The 24684-nt window shown below is 40.4% G+C and overlaps 1 protein-coding gene across 1 annotated transcript in view; it reads right to left on the minus strand.

Annotated features, from left to right (window-relative positions):
* SBSPON (somatomedin B and thrombospondin type 1 domain containing) overlaps positions 1–23813 on the minus strand; it is a 54709-nt gene extending 30896 nt beyond the window's left edge. Inside the window, exons 1-2 of the mRNA XM_069100117.1 lie at positions 23461–23813; positions 5070–5264 (exon numbers count right to left, since the gene is read on the minus strand). Of these exons, the coding sequence (XP_068956218.1) occupies positions 5070–5264; positions 23461–23686 (421 nt within the window). The 5' untranslated portion in view covers positions 23687–23813. The remainder of the gene's footprint in view (positions 1–5069; positions 5265–23460) is intronic.
* Between the last annotated feature and the right edge of the window lie 871 nt (positions 23814–24684).

Below are 24684 nucleotides of genomic sequence, written 5' to 3' on the forward strand. Positions count from 1 at the left end.
CCTAAATCGATGGCCAATATAACCAGAATAAAAACTACCAAGACTTCTCCAAAGTGGTTTATTCAATGTCTCAATCTCTGTGATTTTGTGAAAAGACTTCCACAAAAAAATGTTTTTAATCTGGGTTCTAGCTGGTTCTGCCATTGATAAAATCAAATAAATCATTTCATCTTTGGTGGATTCAGTTACCTCATCTGCAAAGTGAGATGGTTTAGGTTAGGTGATTTCCAAGGTTCCATCCAACTCCAAAGCCTATGAATCTCTAAAGTTACATTTTTTCTCACAAAGAAAACAGGTGTTAGATTACATAATGACAGAAACCCCTTCCAGGTCACTAGTCTATAAGACCTTTGCACCAGATTCAAGAGTCTTCTCCAAAATTATCTTCCATCTACTCTGTATGTATCTTAAATGTACCTAATTATCTACATGTTGTCTCCCTCACAAAAAGAAAGAAGAGCTTTGTAGAAGACTGACAAATCTACATGTCAATCAATATTTATTTATTAAATACTTACAAGAGTGCCAGGAGGTATAAAGCAATGAAAGGGGGGAAAACAGTCCAAGCTCTCATTATATGGGGATAAATAGGTATTAAAATAGAGACAAATTATTACATTATAATGGGATAAATAGATAAATGAAAGATACATTCAGACTAAAAGAAAAATAATCAAAAGGAAGGTTAGAAGGAAAAGCTTTAGCAGTTAGAGTGACCAGGAAAGGTCTCCAGCTAAAGGTAGCTTTGCAACTAAGTCTAGGAGGAAGGAGAGATTCTAAGAGTCATAATAAAGGAGGGAAAGCATTCTAAGCCTAGGCAGTAAGTAGCTAGTGAAAAGGTAGGGAGAACAGAAAAGTCCCCATTTTTATTCCTGATTTTGAGTGCTACATCCCCCAGATACTCTTAAGAAGTATCATTAAAGCCTTTAAAATTGTCAAAGCATAATTAAAAAATAAATGTGTATTTATTGATGTGCCTAATAGCACTCTGAAGATTAGAGGAAAGTCAAGAAATAAAAGAATCCTAAAGGTTCACAATTCTAAAAGAGGCTGGAACTAATCATCTAAACTTATTTCCACCTATTCTGTGCATATTTTCTATCTATCTAGGTATTTTCTCACCCATTAGGATATAAGCTCCTTGAGGGCAAGAACGGTTTTTTACCTTTCTTTTTACCCCCAGCAATTAGCACAGTGCCTTAAACACAGTAAGCACTTACTAAATGGTTGTTGACTGACTGATCCTGGGGCCAACAAAATTTCAGAAGCTGAAGTCCTTTGCTCTTGCTGGGTGAGGGGTGAAAGGGCACTGATTCTTTAGGTCTTCTTCACAGTTTCCAGGACACTTCCCTTGTGTCCTCAATGAATTCAGTACCTGGATCCCGATCCCGATCTTTCTCTCCTCCCCAACTCCTGACTTCACACTAGGAGACTTCAACACACATATACTTCCTTAAACACTCTAACCTCCTGGTTCTGCAATTTCTTCATTTCCCATGACCTACTGCTCTACCCCACCCTAGCCATACATGAAAAATTCACAACTTTCTCTTGCCATCACCCACAAATTCACCACTTCTAGTTTCATGAACTCTGAAATTCCCTGATCACAATCTATTGACTTTCCACACCTCCCTCCCTTCAAATACCAGAACTTGCTCCTCATGCACACCATGGCCTCCAAACCTTCAAGCCCCTCTCCACTTCTCTCCCAGGCCATCATTTTGGCACTAGCCAAACTCTCCTCCTTTCCCCATCATCACCGCTTAGTGAACAACTTCAACTTTACAAGTGTCCTCTTGAGTCTCTTGTGTCCTCATCCTATTACTTCTTGTGCCCTGCCAAGTCTCAATCTTGGATCATTCCTGCCATCTGCTGCCTTTGCTGCTATGAATGGGTTTCTGAATGAAGGTGAAGAAAAATAAAGCAACCATTATTAAGAAGTCCACTACAAACTTATGTTAAATAACCTCAAATGGACCTTCAGGGCTGCTAGGCAATCCTTCGTCTCTTGAATTAACTCATTATTCCACTCACCACAACAGTTCTCCCAAACCTTTGTACCCCTCTTCAGACCTTCCATGGATCACCCTCCTCCACCTTCTGAGCTGAGAATATGGGCTCCTATTTTGCTAAAGAAAAACATTGAGGTCCTTCCTTGAGAGCGCCCTCTTCCTGCTTATCCTGTCCATAGCTTGTCTGTGAGCTCCTTCCAGGCAGGAATTGTCTTTTGCTTCCTTTTGCATCACCATCACTTAGCACAGTGCCTGGCACATAGTAGATGCTTAATAAATTCTTATGTACTGAATGATTCAAAACATCTGCTACCTTGAGGCACTCTACCCACTAGGCAGTACAGAACTGTGAAGGTAAGTGAATACAAGAAGCATTTGGACTTGTCCCCTCCCCACAGGAGAGATCTCTATACATGAGACCATGTACATATGTAGGGATTAATTTGGATGAACTAACTCCTCTTTTAAAATACAAACACGTCCTTAGAGAATCAACCCTATCTTTAGTCTAAAGGACTTCAATTAGATAACCAAACTGCATTTCTCCTATCTTAGGGGGAAAAATGGGGGAAGGGCATTTAGAGAAAGACAGACTGAGCAGGGTACCATATTATGGCACTTTGGAGAGCCAGAAGACAATTAAGAAAACAGGAATCTGAGGACCAAAGACATAGAATGCTACAAGGTTAGGGCAAAGTGTGGGGACAAAAAAAGTGGGGGTAGGGGAGTTGGGACAGACTTCATCTACCTAACCAGCTAATTTACTTTTTTTTTCCCACTGAAATTTTTTTTTCTGCTGCCTTTGGCATGCATTTCACAGCATGCCCTATAATAGTTGCACAGCATGCCCTGAAATAGTTGACCTAGATGTGAGTATCAAATGTGTTCTTAAAAGTGATGGTCACTAAAAAGTTCACTTGATTTAATGTCTGAAGACTCAGTTCATTTCCCAACAAGACCACTTACTAGATGCACTAATTTGGACAATCAATAAATAACCATTTATTAAGTGTTTATTATGTTCCATGAATTATCTTAAGTCCTGAGGACACAAAAAGAGCCAAAAACAATACCTGCCCTAAAGAAACTCATGGGGTAGAAAACATGCAAGCAAATATGAACAAAGCAAGCTATATAGAGGATAAAAAGGAAATAATCAACAGAAGACATTGGGATTAAGAGAGGTTAGGAAAGGCTTTGTATAGAAGGTGGAATTTTAGCTGGGACTTGAAGGAAACCAGGGAGGTCAGCAGTCAGAGTGGAGGAGGAAGAGCATTCTAGGTATGGGGATAACCCAGAACCAAGAGATGGGGAGTCTTGTTAGTGGAATAGCTAGGAGACCAGTGTTGCTAGATCAAAGAGTATGTAGTAAGGAATAAGGTATATTAACACTAGAGAGGTAGGATGGGGCTAGGTTATAAAGGGCTTTGAATGCCAAATAGAATATCCTACAGGCAATAGGGAGCTGCTGGAATTTATTGAATAGGAGGTGACAATGATTGGAACTAAACTTTAGGCAAATCGCTTGTAGTGGCTGAATGGAGGTTGAATTTGAGTGAGGAGACTCGAGGCAAGCAGACCCACCAGCAGGCTATTACAATAACTCAGACATAAGATGAGGAGGACCTGTGCCAGAGTGGAATCAGTGTTAGAGGACAGAAGGGGCCATATTGGAGAGATGTGGTAAAGATGAAAATGACAGACCTTGGCAACAGTTTGGATGGGGGCAATGGAGGAGGGGGGATGACAGGAAGGTGAGAGACTGTGAAGAGTCTAGGATGACATCTAGGTTGGAGCCTAAGGGAATGGGAAGAGGATGTTGTGTGCCCTCTATGGTATTAAGGAGGAGCTGGGGGGAGTGAGGTTGGGAGAAAGATAATGAATTTCATTTTAAACATTTTACTTCTCTGGGTATCAGTTTCCTCCACCATAAAATGAGGGGGGCAGACTCGATCTCCTCTAAATGTACTGCCGGCACTAAATCTAGGATTTCTATGCTTTTCCTTTGTCCAGTGGTAAAGAAAGCCATAACAGTGGTAGTCTATTGTGTCACAGGACAGTACTGTGGGTTCTTATTAAAGGATTTTACAAACAAAAACTTCAATTGTCCAGTCCATTCTAGCAGCCAGGGGCTAGATGGGACTGGCTTTTTTTAAATTGAGAGAAAATATGTTTTAAAGGAATAAACTGATAGTTCCTAAAAGTCCATTTATCCCTGCCCCTTTTTAAAAGAGACACTGTGTATAAAAACCCACTAGTTGTGAACCCTCAATTTTGAATACTCTCCTTTTTTTGAGTAACTATATTTCTGGGTGCTAAGAATATAGACTACTTAATTATAAACTTGGTTTATATTATAAACCCTTGTAATTAAAATGGGGATTTTTTTTTACTTAGGGTATTTTTATACCATTTAAGGAAAAATTTCCCTTATGTATGTGTATATATATTCAAAATGGAGAAAATACACCTATGAAAATATATCACAGTGCCTGTAACATATCAGGCACTTTATAAGTGTTTATTATGTGCTATATGTTAGCTATCATTTTTATTACAAAGTGAGATGCAGAGTCAGTGTGTTCCTCATATGAAAAATTGCCATACTTTGTGCTCAGTACTTTGTTATCAGCATTAGTCCTCAACACTATCGCTTATAATAACAGCACAAGCCATTTGGGGGCATCATTGTATCACTGTACTTCATATGATATATTTTCCATGTTACTGTGCATAAATGGGTCAGAGGGCTTGAAGAAACATGTCTGATAGACTATGTGAGAAAAGTTGGTGGGAAGGAAGGCACTGATGATTGATCAATCATTCCTTCAACATTAGGGTTGTATCAAGGACCAGTCTAGTGAAGCCTATGAGCCTTTTCTCAGAATCATGTTTTTAGAATGCCTTCCATTTCCTCCTTTCTCCTTTTCCCTACTTCCAAACTTTGGCCCAGGAGAGCTTTTTTGTCTTTTAACAACAATAAATAAGCATTTTTATGTGAAATATTAAAGAGTACTATTATAGGAATATAACAACAATGACAAACAGGAATACCATATGAATGCCCACAGTCCTGTCCATGGGAAGTTGTGTATTCCAGACAACCAGCTTTCTCTTCAAGGTGTGGGCAAGGTTCCCCACCATTCTGAGGTTCCTGCTGCACATAACGTCTCCTCACACGTGTTGCAGGTTTACACTGGTCTGTACAACTGCTCCAGGGACTCCATTCTCCCACAATGCATGGGCGAGCTAGAAAGTAAAATGATAAAATATTTATGGTGGTGGATCATGTTGGCACCCCATTGTCTTTTCTAACGTAGGATTTAAGGTTCAACATGATCTAAATTTGTTTTTGTCTGATATCTAGTTGAAAAGGTAGCATACAAGTCCTCAGATTATGTCTATTTATCTTGCCTTTACAACTATTCCTAGGAACTATGATTGTCTAATATTACAACACATATCAGACATCAGAATATCACAATGCACCAGAATTGATAAACCTGCTCTTTTCATTAATGATAGATGGTGAACCTGCAAGGACCCTTCTCTCCAAACCCCAAAATGGATTTTAGGGTCCATTAAAAAAAATAAATGCTGTCGTAGAGAAGGTTCAGCCTTGACCTGTATGAAGCAGATCCAAGAAGACTTAGCCTAGAGTAGGCCCATCGCAGAAAATTCAGTACCTATCACAGAATTAATAGAGATATGGAATACTAGAGGTGAGAGAACTTTCGAGATAATTTAGCATAACTCCCGTCATTCTACAGATGAATAAACTGAGAGTCAGTGAGATTTAAGTATTACAAGTTATTTTCATAGCCAGAACATGAGCCCAAGTCTTCCTTCAGAGCTTTCTCCATATAATACGTTATGAGCTATTAAGAGAACCTTAGATTATAACCTTGACTTTTAGAAATGCCTTAGGATTGGGTCTATCCAAAATAAGACAAGACCTTTCAAGGCAGCTTAACAAAGGAGACAAATTTCTACAGGTGGCAAACGTTTCCCAGAACTGACCTTACCACTGTGAAGATAAGAGCACTGTCCCTCATGGGCAGAAGGACACTGGCTACTCCGTTTCCCATGGATTGATTCTATTTCCCCATTCACTTGATGAAACATATGAGGTCAAATATCATGTTCCTCTAAAAAGGCTGAAAGGTCTGTTGACCAAATTTGCTATTGAATCCTTTTTAGATTGTCTCAAGAAGTCACAAACCAGGATTTCAAAGTCAAATATCATTGATTTTTTCAAAATGCATTATGCCCATTTAATGGTCCAGAAGAGATTTTTAAGAGATCCTTCTAGATTTTAGATTTATTTCCCTCAAGATTTAAAATGACATAAAGGATACCAATAATACCAACAATAATAGCCACTAGCACTTATATAGCGCTTTAAGGTTTGCAAAGTAAAGACCGCTATTGTTTTTTGTAAATGCCATATCATTATTGAGCCTGCAGAGTTCCTTCTTGTTTCATGCAAACTGCAGTCTGCCCATGCCTCTCCTATCTCGTACTTAGGAAGCTATCGCTTTCACCTATGTGAATCACCACATCTGAGGAGTGAGTGGCTAGACTACTGGATATTTGGGGAGATCATACATCATATCTTTCATACATTCCCAGGGAAAACTACAGAGCTCTCTGTTGGCTTTGTCAGATTGGCAAAGAGCTGCTTTAGAATCCCTCAGCATGGAGCCACCAACTATGACTATTTGTCTCTTCCCTTACCAAATGACCTCTCACCTTCTGTTTTTTAAAGGAACACTTCATTTTCCTGATAACCTGGAAAGTGAACAAATGTTCTTAAGCCCCTTTCTCTTCTCTTCTGGGAGGAAGGCCAACCTGAACTTTGAGCATAGATAACACCTACTTGCCCTGGCAGAAAGAAAAGCAACACCTACTTCAAAGAGCTCACTATAAAATTCTTCCTTTTCACCATATTTTCCCAGAATCAGGATCTTCAATTCTTCCACTTTCTTGTAGCAACTACCTGGGGGTCCCTCAGCATGAAAACTGTCACTCCCTTTACCTTATCAGCACCCTGGGGGGCACAGTCAAACTTCATCCTCTTTCCCCTTATTCTCTAGCTTAAATCCTTCAGTTTCAAAACTCCCTAGATAGTCACACCTCCTTTCCCTCAAGTCTTTCTCTCAACGTATCCTTCTTATTACATAAATACATGAAATAAATGTAGATCCTAAACTTTTTCAAAAATTTTGGTTCACCTTAAAATTTTTGTTTAATTCATCTGGTTGATTCCAAAGTCATTTAAAGTCCCTGGATGGAAAGGCAATCTAAACTGCAAGTTACTGTTTTCTATCATTGTTACTGTTGCTTCAGGTTTGAACTTGGCAGAAGGAGGCTTCCTGTTTTGCTTAAAATCCATGACTTTAAAAGACCCATCAAAGAGATTCAGAAAGTTTCTTGGACTTTGAAATACAATATTTAGGAGATTTAACTGAGATACACATTGAATATATTCACTTGAAAATCATTACAAATAAAAAGGTAATCCCCAAAACATCAAGTTGAAAGATTTGTACACAGTGTTTGTTCCCTTCCCACATTAATAAAACATAATAATCTATTCTTGATTTATTTTTATATTTTTTACTATTTTGACTGCAATTTCTTTTAGCCAAATAAGGACTAGTTTTTTTGTGGGGAGAGCTGGAGGGGAAGCATAGAAGTTCTAGATGGATTGAATGCTAAGAATCATGCATAATTACAGCTGCATGACAACAATCTCATTTTAAATCTAATGCATTACTGTTCAGTCCCCTTTCCCTCTGATGCTTATCCCATTCAATTTAACTCAATCTCTATAAATCCCTCCAAAGGTTCTCTTAAAATTCAGCATTCTTGGTATCCATTTCTTTTTCACTAGTTACTAATGAAACCTGACAAGACATTTTGTCTGTTCCATGATATTCTGAATTGTCATCACTACAAGTTAACTGCACTCTCCCAGTTTCTGAAAACTCAGTTAAAATTTGATCCCTTTGGGTTATCCTAGGAATTTGGGGTGCTTTGCTGACAGCCAGGGATTATAGATTCAACAGATACCAGAAAGCAAGGTCACCAGTTTCTCTAAAAATTCATTTCAGCCAATATCTGCTAAGTATGCAAGGCATTATGTCCAGCAATGGTTATACAAAGAGCAAATGAGACATGGTCCTAGCCCACAGACAACTTACAGTTTTCCAGGGGAATAGGATGGGTGTACACACACACACACACACACACACACACACACACACACACACACGCACGCACACACGCACACACGCACGCATGCATACGACATAAGATAGAATGTGCTAAATACTAGGTAGTGATCCAAAGTTCTATGACAAGCATGAAATAAGAGCAGTCACTTCTAGTAGAAGGAAGCAGAAAAGATTCCAGCCAGGAAGTAGCACCCCCCACCCCTGCCCCATTGGACCTTGAGGGAAACTGAGAAAGAAATAAAAGAAGAAATAAAGTTGCTGGGTTCACCATGACTTTGACTTCAGAAAAAAATGAAGAGGATTTAGGGCCCCTTAAGAATGAAGAATTTTGGGGCGGCTAGGTGGCACAGTGAGTAAAGTGGTAAAGTGCTGGTCCTGGAGTCAGGAGGACCTGGGTTCGGATCCAGCCTCAGACACTTGACAGACACACACACACACACACACACACACACACACACACACACAAACTAGCCTGTTGTGACCTTGGTCAAGTCACTCAACCCCAATTGCCCTATCCTCCCCCGCCAAAAACAAAAAATAATTTTTTTCAATAAAAGAACAAAGAATTTTAGTAATATGAATTTTAATCAATCAACATTAAAAAGTAAACTGTAAAGACTAGAGGGAGTAAAATTTATTAGATTGATTTAGGGTTGAAAGCTGCCTCACTTTACAGATGAGAAAACTAAGACCTAAAGAGGTTAAATGACTTACTCAAGAGCACACAGATACTAAGCAGCAGAACTAGGATTTGAACTCAGGTCCTTTGACCCTAAATCCAAGGCTCTTTCCAATATATGAGGGAGAATACAGGAAGAAAAGTACCAAAGGTAGGAGAATTAGGAAGATAGAAGTAATGCCCTCTTAGCAGATAATAAAAAATCTACTTAAGACAAAAACATGCAAAAAGGAAAAAACACTTATTAAACTCCTATTAAATGCAAATATTGATAGGAACAACACTAAGTAAGACATTACCCATCCCTGCCCCCATTGTTTTCTATCTCTAACTCAGTTCTATCTGCATCACAGAAAAACCCTCAAATCAAGGCATCCCAAATCCATAGCCTTCTGATATATTGAATGATTCTCAGAAACAATGATGCTCCTTCGACCTAGACAGATCTCACTTTCTCACTTGTGATGCTTTTTCGTTCTGTGCTGTTTTTGTGTGTGTGTCCCTAGAGATCCTCCCAGCAGGATCTCCCTATACCCAGAAGGCCTTCCTTGGGTAGCAGCATAGACAGGGGGAGACTAAAACAATCCCATCTGAAGGAAGAAGACTTGGATCTGAATCCTGATTCTGCCATTTTTTTGCTACTTGACTGACCTTGAGCTAAGCCACTTAAGTCTCATTGAACCTCAGTTTCTTTGTCTGTAAAACAAAGGGGTTGAACTCAATTAGAGATATCAAACTTGCTGTCAGCAAAGAGACCAGAGCCATATTGAAAAATAAATGGTAAATGTTTAACAAAATAAGTAAAAATATAAAAGAACAATGTTAAGTTGTGGTTTTCTAAGTCAATAGATTGAATCTCAGGGTCTCTATTAGACTTTGACACCCCTGACTATATCATCTGTAAGATCCATTCTAGGTCTGGAACCCTCTTCTTTTAGTACTTCAGGGCTACCAAACTTATTATAAGAGTTGTCCATCTGAGATTTCTCATTGTCAACATATGACCAGCCCAGGTTCTTTTGCACCATTTCTTGAATCAAAAGCACTTTTAGGAAGAGGCTACAGACTATTTATACCCACTGTGTATCCTCCCATTCCCCTTTGTTCTGCTGTTCAGTCACTTTTCAGTAATGTCCAACTCTTCATGACCCCATTTGGGGGTTTCTTGCAAAGATAGTGGAGTAGCTTACCATTTCCTTCCATAACTCATTTTACAGATGAGGAACTGAGGCAAAGTCAATTGTTAAATTTTCAGTGTGAGCATTTATACCTCAGAAATTAGCAAATGCCACAAATCAGGACATGATTTATTGTTTTGTTGATTGTCTGAACTAATAAAGAGATGGCAAAAATGGTAATAATTCATATTAGACTTAAAAGTGTGTAATGGGTTTTTAGTGAAGAGATTGTTAAACATTTACCAGCACACCCTATTTTTAATTTACATTGTTCTAAATAGTTTAAAGTCACTGAAAGCACTGTGTAGTTCCCTAAATGGAATGTAGGTGATTTCTCCTTCCTCCATTACCTCCTCAAAAAGAATTTTTAATAAATTAGTCAGGCATGATTTCCCTTTGAAGAGGGATGAGGCAGAATGAGGTAAGTGAAAAGAGTACCGGTCAGAATCAGATATAGGTCAGTTCAGGTTTGACACTTAGTCAACGTGGAACCATGGACAAATCACTAAAAATCTCCATGCCTTGACTGTAAATGTGGATAACACATGTGTTGACTGAGCCCAGATGTGTGCTGGAGCCAGTTCAAATGGCTCTAGAGAGTTGATTGTTGAATTTTTAGTATGAATATTTATACCTTGAAAATCAGCAAATGTTACAAATAAGGGCTTGACTTATTGTTGATTTTCTAGACTTGGGAAAGCTAGGTGGCATAGTTGTATAGAGTGCTGCAGTTTGGAAGACCTGAACTCAAATTCTGCTCCAACACATACTAGCTGTGTGATCCTGGGCAAGTCAATTAGCCCCAATTTGCCTTAGTTTCCTCATCTGTAAAATGGTGATAATAGGAACACTTACCTCCCAGGGTTGTTGTGATAATCAAAGGAGATAAAAATTATAAAGTGTTTAGTGTAGTGCCTCACACATAGTAAATGCTATGTAAGTGTTAGCTATTATTATTCCTTGAAGTGATGAGGAAAATGTTAATAATGTAGATTAAAAGTGTGTCTTGTGGCACATTTCCCTTCCCCCACCTTTCTCCCCAGAGCCAGTTGTTAAACATGTCTCAGTATACTCCTCACAGGCTTGTTGTGAGGAAAACACTTTGTAAAACAAAGTGCTGAAGAAATGTGATCTATTACTACTTCATTCTTCTGCTTCTCAACTGTAATCAGGAGTAAATGAACAATTTTCTGCCTTCTCTTTAGGTGGTACTTTGCTGGACCTGAAATAGGACAATCCATGCCATTGTGTTCTGTATTCAGAGATGTGTGGTCTCTCAGGCCACAAAACAATGAACCCTGCCTTCCCCACTGGCTTCCTTAGCTTTGGTTCTACTGTCTAAATAAGGTAGGCTATAAATAATAATGGTGAATTAGCACCAAGACTTATTGTGTGGAATGACTAAGAAAAATTACAAGTTGACATTATGAATTATTGTATAAATGTTGTGTTCATTTAAAAGCACAGACATGAAGGTGCCAGTTGGGTTCAGAGCAAGTCTCCCTCCCAGCTCATGGTGCTAGAGGTTGACTGATGGTATTCTCACAAACTGCAAACTTAGATCAAAAAATATTTGTGGGATTTTTTTTTAAGAATGAGTTTTCAGAAACAAAGGCAAGCTGTTTCTCAGGAGAGGTTACTTTTTTTAAATACCCCAAAGTTGCAAATGACAACAAACATTTTAACTAGCACTCCCCACCCCCACCCCCACACACACACACACACACCTGTCAGTCTACTAGAAGGCAGAAACACCAGTTTGAGGAGGCATCCAGGAGGAAAATTTTAAAAAAGAACAAAAAACCCAGGGAATTTACTGGCTCTGCTGCTGAAAGACCCGAATTATCATCTTGATTCTGCCATTTACTAGATACATGACCTTGAGCAACACACTTCACTCTCTCTAAGGCTCAGTTTGCCCATCAGTAAAACAAGGACTTTGGATTACATGATCTTCAGGGTCCTGCCTAGCTAGAAACCCTTATTCTCTCCCCCAAGTCATACTCTGATCCTGTTTGTTTTCAATAGTAAGGTAGCTGTGTAGACTGAAATAACTGTCCCCTGGACTAGATCATAGGGAGAAAAGGAAGTAAACAAGCATTTATTAAGCTCCTACAAAGTAACAAAACACAGTGCTAGGCACTTCACAAATCTTATCTCATATGGTCCTCATGGCCCTGGGATATGGGAGTTAATGTGTAATATGGGAGAGGCAGGGTTAGAAAGCACTTTGTCTGAAAAAGACCTGGTGCTTTTAGTGGATGGAAATCACAATATGAATCAACAGTGGGATAGCCCCAAATGAATTCCATCTTTAGCTGCATTAAGAAAGGTTTAGTATCTAGGATAAGGGAGATAAAAATGCCACTGTACTCTATCCTGGTCAGACCTCATCATGAGTATTATATTCAGTTCTGGTGGGTATATTTTAGGGAGGACACAGTTGAGCAAAATAAGGGAGACAGAGACTGGATACAGTTAGTAAATGTCCAGATTTGAACTCATATCTTTCTGACTGCAGGGCATCTAACTGAACAGTACAGCAAGATTTGAGCCTTCACTATATACTGAAGGCAAGTAATGTAGATTTAGACTCACAAATTCCCCAATATCAGCATTGAAAACCTCCTAGATAAGAACTCCCCCTACTAAGCACTCCACAAATGGTCATTCATCCTTCCCTTAAAGGTGTCTACTGAAAGAGAACCTTCTTTGTGAGACAGACCATTTCACATCTGGATAGCGCACCTTGTTAGGAAGTTTTCCCTTACATTTAGCCTTATAAATTCTATCTCCACAATTCTCTTTTACATTCTCCCTTCTCTCCATTCCCATGGCCATCACCCTTCTTTAGGTTGCCATGATCTTTCACCTGGAATATTGTAATAGCTCCTAATTCACTCAGTCTCTCTTTCTAACCCTACCCCTTCCAATACACCTTCCACACAGTTAACACATTGATACTTCTTTAAAGCACAAGTCTGACTGAAACATCCTTCTGCTCAAGAAGCTTTGGTGATTCCCTATTGACTCTGAGAAAAATACAAAATCTTCTTTTTAGCATTTAAAACTTTTCACATTCAGGTTCCAAAACTATCTTTCCAGACATATTTCCATTATTCCTCCTCCTCACTCTGTCCCTCCCCCCTTCCATGTACTCTACATACCAGTTCAATGGGCTTACTTGCTGTTCTCCACTCAAGATAATTCATTTCCCATCTTCAAGTCTTTGCACACAGACTGTCTGTCCCTCATACCTGGGGTGCCTTCTCTCCTCACTTCTGCCTCTTAGAAACCCTAGCTTCATTCAAGGCTCAGCTCTAGCTTCCACCTACTTGGGTCCTATTCAAATTTTCAGAGTTGTTATCTCAACCAACCCCCCCCTCCCAATTACCTTTTGTTTATTTTACATATATATTTGTCTTTGGTAATATTCCCTCCCCACAGAAGACTATAAGCTCTTTGAGGGCAGGAATTGTTGTTCAGTAGCATACAACTCTTCATGACCCCATTTGAGATTTTCTTGGCAAAGATGCTGGAGTGGTTTGCCATTTCCTTCTCCAGCTCATTTTTATGGATAAGGAAATTGAGACGAACAGGGTTAAGTGTCTTGTCCTAGGTCATCCAGTTAGTAAATTCCTGAGGCCAGATTTGAATTTAGCAAGATTTTGTGTCTTCTCGACTCCAGGCCTGGAACTCTATCCAGCTGCTCAAGAGCAGGGATTGCTTTAATTATTTTTCTTTGTATCTTCTAAGCCAGTGTGTAATACCTGACACAGCAGGTACTTAATAAATGCTGAATGAATTGAACTGACAGTTGAATCTGACTCTTGCAACTGTCACCTCTTACTCCTAATTCTGCCTTAGAGAGTGAACAAACCTAATCCCTCTTCCACATGACAGCTTTTCTACATGAAGCCAGTGCTCCTCATTCCCCTCTAACTTTCATCCAATCCTGATAGCATATGATTTCAGGAACTTTATCAATCCACTCTCCTCTCTGTATGCTTTCTAGCCTCTCAATGTCCTCCCTAAAATATACCTCCCAGAACTGAATAGAATACTCACGGTGAGGTCTGACCAGGATAGAGTATGGTGGCATTTTTATCTCCCTTATTCTAGATATTAAACCTTTCTTAATGCAGCTAAAGATGGAATTCATTTGGGGCTATCCCACTGTTGATTCATATTGTGATTTCCATCCACTAAAAACACCAGGTCTTTTTCAGACAAACTGCTTTCTAACCCTGCCTCTACCATATTGAACTTGTAAAATTCATTTGTAAAAACCCAGGTGTAAGACTATATTCTATTTTTCTATTAAATGTCTTGTGCTTAGATTGTCATGTATCTTACTCTGCTGAAGGCTTTGGAGAGCCTCTCTCATCTAGCTCATAAGTTAGCTATTGCTCCTAATTTGGGTCTTATGCAAATTTTGTAAATATACCATCTATTATACATTCTTCCAAGTCATTAATAAAAATATTGACAGCACAAGACCAGGAGAAATGCCTGAGTTATTCTACTATAGGGACCTATCTAAGCTGACATTAGGAACTAATTACTGGGTTCAGATATCCAGCCATATCCAAATTCATCTAACTAATCTAGTAGCCCATATTTCTCCATTTTAACCATGAGGATAATATGAGAGACATTTTCAAATTCCTCGATAAAATCTTTATAAACCATAGCTAATATCAATGACCTTATCATGACAACTACCTTTACCATGAAGAAAATGAAGTTGGCTGTCATCACCTGTTCTTGCTGAAGTGATGTTATTTCTTTATTGTCCCAGCTTCCTTTGCCTAGAAAGCAATTCACCACATGCTAGAATTTTGTAAGAAATCAAAAGTGAAGCCCATTGGTCTAAATCTCAAAGGCTTCCTACTCTTCTCCTTTCTGAAAAAGGAGCAACCATTACCTTTCCTCAGTCCTGCATCCTTTTCCCCGTTATTCATAATTGTTCAAATATCTATTGCTCAGCAATCATACCCACTAGTTCTTTCAGTACCCTGGGATGTGCTTCCCTAGTGACAAACTTTCAAGAACAGTTAGATGCTTTTACTATCTCCCTACTTTTCTTGAATTTCAACTCTTTATTGGCTATTTTTTTTTCATTCTGTCCTTTCTAGTCCAAGATCATTCTCCTTGGCAGGAAAAATAGATGCAAAATGGACAGAAACAGCTCAACCTTCTTCCCATTGTCCATTGTTCATTGTCTAATCTACCCCCAATTAGCATACTCTCCTATTTTTTTTATCCTCTCTTGTCCCCAATGCAGCAATAAATAAATCTGCCCTTTTTTGGTCCTTAACTCTTCTAGGGGATTTCTTAGGGTAACTAAGTGGAAGAACGAATAGAGCCCCAGACCTGGAATTAGGAAGACCTGAGTTCAAATCCAACCTCAGACACTACTGTTTACTGTAAAGAGATACCCTGTCTACCTCAGTTTCCTCATCTGTAAAACAAGCTGGAGAAGGAGATAGCAAACCATTCCAGTATCTTTGCCAAGAAAACTCTAAATAGGTCACAAAGAGTTGGACACAACTCAACAACAATTTCTCATTTTTAGTGTCCCAGACACTTTGCCATACTTTTGAACTCATTTTCCATTCCCTGACTTTTTTTCTGTCTGCTCTATATGCATTTTATAATTCTAAATTGTCCAACACTGATGTTTTTCAACCAGTTTCCCTTTTCCTCTACATCAGAATTGTTCTTCTTTGTGTCTTCTGAATTTCATTCCTGAAACCTCCAACCCCTCCCTCCTGGGCTTACTACTCCTACACGATTTTAATCCATGGGATCTAACTCTCTTTTCTCTGAAAGCTTTGATGACTGATCTCCAAACATTTAGGGTGGAGATTAAACTATGTTCAGATATTCTTTCCATTTTACAAATTTTAAGATGGAATGGCTACTTCCCCCCTCACAGTACTATCATTTCGACTTCAGCAAGCAGTTCTTCCTCATTGATGAGAATCAAAACAGAATAGCTGACTTTTCCCACCTCTTTTGATGGATAAAATTATCATTAAGGAGAGCCAAGAAATCATTAGCTCTGCTTCTGGCAGAGAGAGACCTCCAGATGTATAGATAATTGAAGTCCACTACCATTCTTTTTTTTTGTTTGTTTTTTGGAGGGCAATTGGGGTTAAGTGACTTGCCCAAGGTCACATGGCTAGTAAGTGTTCCCCTAGCCACCCCACCACTATCATTCTTACTGTATCATCCTTCTTTTCCAGGCTTGTGCTCCATTTCCCAAACTCTTCATCTATTTACTTTTTGTCCAGGTGTGCTGTAGTATACTACACAATATTACTTATGTATATCATCTAAAGGCATAATGAAAAGTATAAATTAGTGAAGCTAAATCAGTTCTCTTCAGTTACCATCTTCCTGATGACCACTGTAAGAAAAGTCACAGCAGGACTTTTATCTGTGAGCCCAAAGAATATACTGATAAGAAATCTTCCTAAAAGTCTGTTTTCTCAGACGAGAGTACAGACAATAAGGGAAGTGGTGGTACAACCATGTGAAAGTTGAAGTATACTTTTAAAAACCCATTGCAGTTTTATCTGCAATCCTCTTTAAGGTTTTTTTTGTCTATTTGGAAATGTTCGTATGTATCAATAACTGTTGAGTTCCAGAAAAATTATTTTAAAGTATGCTTAAAGCCTTTCTGAAACTTGTGAAAATATTAAGAGAGAATGTTTAGGGATTCTGGATATGCTTAAGACAAAAATCCTAGAAAATACGTATCCCTTTTCTGGCTTTGGTTTCCTCGTATCCACCACTAACAAGAATTTTCCCCTACATACAGTTGTTCAGAATTTTTTCACTAAGAACTTGAGTTTATTTGAGTACTTCCAGATGGCAGGGTCATCTCCTCTATTACTTATCTCAAAGCTCTACTCTGAAGTTGGGAATTGTGTGTTTGCTCTTTTGTTCTAACTTTTCCACCTTCATAGACTTAAAATGAGGATTGTATGTTGACCATATGCAGACTGTGGGAGTTCTGTAACTAGAGTCTTGTAAAGAATTGCTCTCTAGGAAGCCAAAAAACAGCTTCCTTAACTGAATGCTCTCCCTCTTCACCTCTACTTCTTGGAAGGCCTACCTGCTATCAAGACCTAGCTCAAGTCCCACCTTCCACAGAAGACTTTTCTGATCCCACCAGTTACTGTGTTCCTCCCTGCAAAAAATATTTTTAATTTACACTGCATACATTTTGTATTAAATTATTTGTGGGGATGTTATTTTCCCCTAGTAGAATGTTTTGGTTTTGTCTTTGTATCTCTAGCATCAAACACAGTCCTAAACAAATATTAATATTAAGTGAATTGAATTGAACCCTAAAGTCTCTTCCTCAAAGGATTTGAGGTTTTTTATATTCTCTCTCTTCAGCCTATACATGACGCCCTCCACAATGTAACCTGAAATCACTTCCCTGCCCCACCCCACCCCTCCTCCCCCCAGCTTCAGTTGTCAATAAAAACCTCTTTCTTTTAATTCAGCCATGGAAGAATCCGATGGGTTAAAGCAAAGATTATGCCTTTAACATACCATAGTTTGATACTTTTGCACATTACTTTTTCTTCAGTTTGTTTCCCTAATTCCTTAGTAAACCTTTTAACCCTGACTTTGTCTTTGTTGGATTAAGGAAAGGAAAACTGGCCAACACCCAATCCCAAAGAAGTCAGATTTCCTTAGGGGTCAGGTTTGGGTTGGTGGTAGCAGGAAATAGAGAAGGAAGCAATGTTCATGGAAGGGGGGTTGAAGTTCTGCAGTGGGAGTTGTACTCAGTCTCCTACAGGCATTTATTTATTCTCACAGGTCTTCTAGCTGCACAAAAGGGGTTGAATCGCTAGACAGAGAAAAATGGAGAACTGGTGCCAGATAATAGCTCAAAAAAAAAAAAAAGGGAACATGCTGTAGTGGTTGAGAGCTGGACCCAGATCAAGACAACCTGTGTCCAAGTCCTTCTAATCTAGTGGATATACAGGTGATAATTTAGAGTACCCTGAGCTGCTCTCAGACCTAGTATAGGGGGAATTTCCCCACAGGGAGTTACTTATACCAATGAAATCACAAATTTAATGGAAAACAATAAAACTCAGGGTGACTAGGTGGCTCAGTGAATAGAGTACTGGCCCTGGAGTCAGGAGGACCTGAGTTCTAATCCAGCCTCAGACACTTAACACAAAAAACTAGCTGTGTGACTTTGGGCAAGTCACTTAACCCCAATAGCCCTCCAAAAAGCAAAACAAAACAAACAAATAAAAAAAAACACAATAAAACTCAGGAAGAATCCTTCATTAAAAAGATATCTTTAAAATAAGCTGCTTTCCCTGAGTTATGAAAGTAACTAAAGCAATTTTGTACAGCAAAAATCTCAAACTACAATCATGAGATTTTTGAGGTCACTTTGTCTTCTTTGTTGCTTAATGTTCTTCAACTAAGGGATTTCCTTTGATCTTGACTCTGCTGGGCAACTTAAAGATACTGCCCACTATCCAACTATACCTTCAAAAAGGAAATAAGTAAAATAGCTGAATAGGTAGAAATAGCTAAATATGGGTCAAGCTACATCAGGACTGTTCAATTCAATAAATAATTTATTATTATTAAATACTTAAATAAACATTTATTATTACTATATGCAAAGCACTATGGTAGTCACTAGATTAAAAAAAAAAACACCAAACCCAAAGAGTTTCTAAGTCCTCAATGAACTTACATTCTACTTGGGGAGGGACAAGGAGGAGGCAGGAGACAACATGTATATCAATAAAAACAGGATAATTTGAAGTCATTAGAGCACTAAAATAACTTGGCTTAGGAAAGCTCTTACAGAGGAGGTAGCACTTGGACTGAGCTGTGGAAGAGGGGTTGAAGTGGAGGGCAGGGTACTGGATTTGGGAATCAGAAGTCAGAGACTAAAATTCTACCTCAAACATTTACTAGTTATGGGATGTTGGGCAAGTCAATTTATCTCTACTTGCCTCAGTTCCTCATCTGTTAAATGAGGGGGTTGGTCAAACTGGTTTCTAAACTTGCTTCCAATTCTAAATTTATGATCATATGAGCCATGAAAGGAGCTAAGAATTCTAAGAGGTAATGATGAGAAAAGAGTTCTGGGCATGGGGGTCAATGTGTGCTTAGGTACAGAAATCAGAGATGGAACACTGAATTCAGTAAGCAGATCATTGACCACTCTGGAAAACAGAGTATGTGAAAGGGGCATAATATGAAATGTGTCTGGAAAGGTAAATGGGAACCTGATGGGGGAAGGGACAGTTTTAAATGTCAAGGTAAGGAGATTTAATTTTATCCTAGAAGCAAAAAAGAACCATCTAAGTTTCTTAAGCAAGGGAATGGAATGGTCTTAACTGTACCTTAGGACAACTTGGCCGATGTGTAGTGAATGTATTATGGTGAGAAGAGCCTAAAAGCAGGAGGAATCAATTTGTAGAACATTGCAACAATCCCAATGCAAAATGACTGAATTAGGACAATAGGCATGTGAGTAGAGAGAAGGGAACAAACCCAAGAGATAGTATGGAGGTAGAATTGATGAGACTTGACAATTGATTAGATATGGAAAGGGAAGAAAAAGGAAGAGTCAAGGATAATTCCAAGGTTTTGAGTCTGAATGACTGGAATAATGGTGATATACTCAAAAGAAATGGGGGAATTTGGAAGATGAGTCAAGTGTAGGAATTGTTGAAGTGTACATTGGAGTATCATATCACAACAATGCTTCCTTCTACTCCTAATTCACACTTCAGAGAATAGTTAATCTCCAAAATAGTAAACTAGAAGGAATTTCATTTCTTCCCTTGCCAGTTATAACTCTATTATTGTGCTTGCCTTACTGTTGAGAAAGTCACTTATCAGAGGCAGCTAGATTGTGTGGTGGGGTGTTATGGTAATGGAATCTAAGATCTTCCCTGCCCCTAGGCCCTTTGATAGCCTTAAGTGACTCAGAGAACCTTCCCTGATTTGAAAATATACTATGTCCCCTAATAGGCTGAATGTGGTCACATGGAGCCTGTGGCAGGAGGCTTGTTTTTCAGGAATGCCCACACTTCATTGCTTTGTGATTGAGCAATGGGTCAAGAGGGTTGTAACATTCTCTGAGTGAGGAGAAGGCTATATATATATATATATATATATATATATACACCCTGATGTGAGATTTTGTTTTGGGGCTAACTTTGAGAAGAGTTGTGTGATTTAGCCAGATGAGACTCTGGGCAGCAGTTGAGCCCCACAGCTTTGAAAACCCAGATGTTGGTATTTTCCTCTCTGGTAACTGACTAGGTATGGATGTAATGGTCAGACAGTTGGAAGCCTGTCTGCTGATGTTTCTCTGTATTTGTTGTCTGCTTGTAACTTGTTTTTATTCTCTGTAGTTCAGAGTGCTGACCTTTTTCCCCACATATGTTTGATTAAAGCAAGATTGTTAACCCATTTTGAGTTGCTTTCCTTTAGAAAAGCAGATCTAAGAACCTGTGTTGGCAGCCATCCTGGGTACGCTAGAGTGCTTGATGCTACATGGAGAGAATCCTGGGTCTGGAGTCAGAAGGATCTGAACTCAAATCTGGCCTCAGATACTTCTAGTTCTCTGACACTGGGAAAGTCACTTAACCTCTGTTGGATTCAGTCTTCTTAACTGCAAAATGGTGATCATTTAATACAGGATTGTTGTAAGGATCAAACAAAATAATATTTGTAAAACACTTATCACAGGACCCAGCATGTAGTAGGTACTTAATAAGTGCTTATTTCCACCCTCATTTCCCCTTATCTCACCTCATTCCTATTTGTCCAAAATGAGAACTATGTCAGTGAGAATAACAGATTATACCATGGAAGGGGCAAGGGGGTTGTCCTTGCCCATGAGGAGGAAAGTAGGATTAATTAGGAGCAGGAAATGTTCTGGAGACTCCAATGCAAGGATGGCAACATCTTGGATAAAATAAGGAGTGACTCAAGAACATGATTATGCAATCACCATTTCTCAGGCTTTAGTCTTTATTTTGTCTCTCCTGGATCACTGAACCATTTCACCCTAATTTATCTTTCCAGTTTTATCTCATACTACCCCTGTTAATATGCAGGCAGCATGACATAACTAATGGAGTACTTGGATTGGAGTCAGAAGACCTGAGTTCAATGCCAATGACTGACACCTGGTGACCTGGGTAAGTTACTCAGACAATTCCTTAAGAACTATCTACTAAGATGGGATGGAGTCAGTTCCCATATCAGGAGTTACTCCATACTACACAAATAAGACAGTTCAGTATTCTACATTCTAACTAAAGTGAATTATTCTCCATTCCCATTTTTATTCTGAGCTCTCTTTCTTTCATCTTTATTTTAATTCTAGGTGGGCCAATAGATAGAGCTCTAGCCTTGGAATCAGAAATACATGAGTCCAAATATGGCCTCAGGTACTTCCTGGCTGTCTGACCTTGGGCAAGTCACTTTGCCTGTTTGCCTCAGTTTCCTCAACTCTAAAATAGAGGTAATAATAGCACCTACCTCCCAGGGTTGCTGTGAAAATCAAATGTTATATTTGTCAAATGCTTATCACAGTGCCTGACACTTATATCTATTATTATAATTATTATTTTCTTTTCAATTTGATCTTAAACATCAACAAGAATAAATGTTTCAACATACAAATAGAAACAGAAAATAGGATTGTATGTGAAACTTTGCGCTTCCTTTACAATTTTTAAAAGTTTATACATTAAGTTTAACAAAGTGACAAAATGGTCCTGCTTGTGTGAGTCCGTGTCTGAGCTTCTTTCTGTCCTCTATCTACTCTCTGTTCTTTGAGCCATTCTACATTTCTGGAACGTATTGCTCCTTTGTGTGTTGAAATCCTTCTTTTCCTTTAAGTCTCAACTCCAAGTACCTCCTCCAGGAAGCTGTTCAGGCCTCAAATTTCTCAGAGCCCTTTGACTAGATTTCTCCTTTGCATTTACCTCACTCTTTCTTGTGTCGTGGTACTTGTATGTGTCTTTCTCCATTAGGCCATAAAGTCTTTGAGAGTAGAGCCTACCTTCTACCATTGTAACCATATAACCTAGCTAAAACAGTGCTCTGCACATAGTAGGCATCTTCAGTGAATTACTGAATGAAATGATGTAGATGTTGAGCCTGATTCTTGCCTCCTGGGAGAGTAGCACATGAGCATCACTTTGCAATAGGGAGAAACTATGCCTATCTCCTCCAAACAGCCCACATTCCTGTGTTGCTTTGTAGGCTTGTGCAACCCAGAAAAGTGGTGTGGCTCTTAGCAGGTTAGTGATTTATAGAACCATAGGGATGGAGTTAGAAGGGACAACCAAGATCTAGTTCAACCCCTCATTTTCAAAGGAGGAACCAGAGATCCAGGGTCATACAGAGAGCACATGAAGATTTAGTTCAGTGGGGATAGGATGGAAAGCTATTTTAAATGTACCACTTAAGGTATAACAAACTGGCTGTTGCTATAAATTACAAGTTACATTTACATAGCTCCTGAGAGATAGTTCGTTAAAGTATCCTGCCCACCTCTTTTTAGATAAGGAAACTGAGGCTTAAAGAGTAACTCGTCCAAGATATCACAGTAGAATGTTAGAGGAAGAGCCATTTCAGTCTAAATGCCTGCCTTCGTTTCCTGACTCCCATTCTAGCATCCTCTCCCCTCACCATGCTGACTCCAGTATGGTCTAAGCAGTAGCTGACCTCTAAGATTCCCTTCCAGATAGAAATCTATTCCAATTGAAAAGAGAACTTCCCACCCTCCACATTACTCAGGCAGGTACCTACTGTAAACACTTGGAGAAAGAAAATCTTTAGGAGAATGATGCAACGCCTACAAAAGCAAGCCCTGGCATTACGATGTATACTGGCAGATGCATTCCGATGTAGGCAGGATATTTTTTTAATCCTCACCCTTTCCCCCAATCCCCCCCCCCCTTCCCTTCACCCCCTGCCTCCAAACCATGACGCCAGAAAGTTCTACAAGACTACTTCCCCACCGGGTAGTCACTAACATCTCCCCAAGTGGTTGAGTGGAACTTCTCCAAGTTAGTGGGAAGCACTGCCTCGGCTCTCTTCTGAGCCTGAGTCACATCCGAGAATTCTTTGGGCCTCTAAGAGAAGAAGGGCCCCAGCGCTGGCAGCTCTGCACGGCTCAGGGCAGAACTGCGGGATGGCCAGCCCTGGTCAGGTGGAGGCACACCGTGCCCTGGGGAAGGTGGGGGCACTAAGGCTCCCCGGCCTCGGGCTGCCCTCTTCAGCTGCATCACACCCCCGTCCCGAGCTCGCCACCTCCCTACCTGGGCACGCCCTGGAGTAGTCGAAGCAGCAATCCCCAGTGAGCCGACACGCTTGGTCACAATAGCACGTCCCATAGACCCTGTCCAGCCTCCAGCCCCGGCCGAAGCAGGTGGGGTCCCGCCCAGGGCAGCACCGCCCCACTTCTGAGCAGCCCGCTTGGGCCCCGGCCCAGAGGCGCGCCAGTCCACACAGTGCCATCCAAAGGGCACCCGGGAGGGTCCGCATCGCCACAAGGCTTCTCCCCGCCCGAAGGCAACAGCGACGGTAACAGGGGCAAAAGAGATGGTGACGATGACTTGACTTGATCCCCAGGGAGAGTGAGCCGATTCCTCTGAGAAGAGGGTGGAGGAGGCGGCCCCCAAACCGCCAGAGAGGCAAGGCGCGCCCCCCCTCCGCCAGCCCCCGCCCTCCTCGGACGCAGCCCCTCCCCATCTGCCGCTGCCCCGGGCGTTCAAGGGACTGCACCACCCGAGGCTCCAGAATTTGGAGTACTGAGTGGGGTTTCTCCTACCTGGGGAGGACCCTGCCGGAGCACTGGTCTGGTTAGAAAAGAGGGGCTCCAACTTCGTCTCTTTCCCTAATTCCGGCCCTTCTCAGGGCAGCTGGCCCTTTCTCTCTCTCTCTTCCTAACTCTACTCCCCATTGCAAGGAAGGAGCAGAAAGCCGCTCCCCGCTGTGCTCTCCTTCCACCCATCTCTACTCCCAACTTGGGCTGCCCCTCAGGGCAGGGAGCGCACAAACCCGAAGATGAGAAAACCCCGCTCCGCTCCAAGGGGCTGCTGGTGGAGAAAGAGCAGGTGGAGAGGCACCCTGGTGGGCCCCAGCCCAGTGAGTTCTAATGGGCGGGGGCGGGCTTCTAATGGACGGGCCACCGGCACCAGTAGTCCCTGCGCCTTTGCCAAGGATCTCTATTCAAAGCCATTAAAACCACCCCTGAATGCCCAGGACTAATGGGGACGGGGGCCCGGGTGAGGGGTGGAATGTGTCAAGAATTATCGCTACCCGGGGTTTCCCTCCCTCTCCAATTCACGAATTCCCTATTTATTGCTGGAAGCTAAGTTCACATATACTCAGGAGCACACTCTCTGCCCAAAGCCGAATTGAGAAGGTTGTACTGAGGGTTGGAAGCAAGAGCGAGGTGTGTGAGTGACGGGTAGGATGGGGTGTGGAACTTCCTTCAAACCACAGAACAAAATGTGTTTGCTTATTTGGAGAAACCAGAA

The sequence above is a fragment of the Petaurus breviceps genome, unplaced genomic scaffold, assembly GCF_028583685.1.
Source record: "Petaurus breviceps papuanus isolate PSGF00001 unplaced genomic scaffold, PetGlider_PUasm1.0 38, whole genome shotgun sequence".
In the NCBI taxonomy this organism is placed as follows: domain Eukaryota; kingdom Metazoa; phylum Chordata; class Mammalia; order Diprotodontia; family Petauridae; genus Petaurus; species Petaurus breviceps.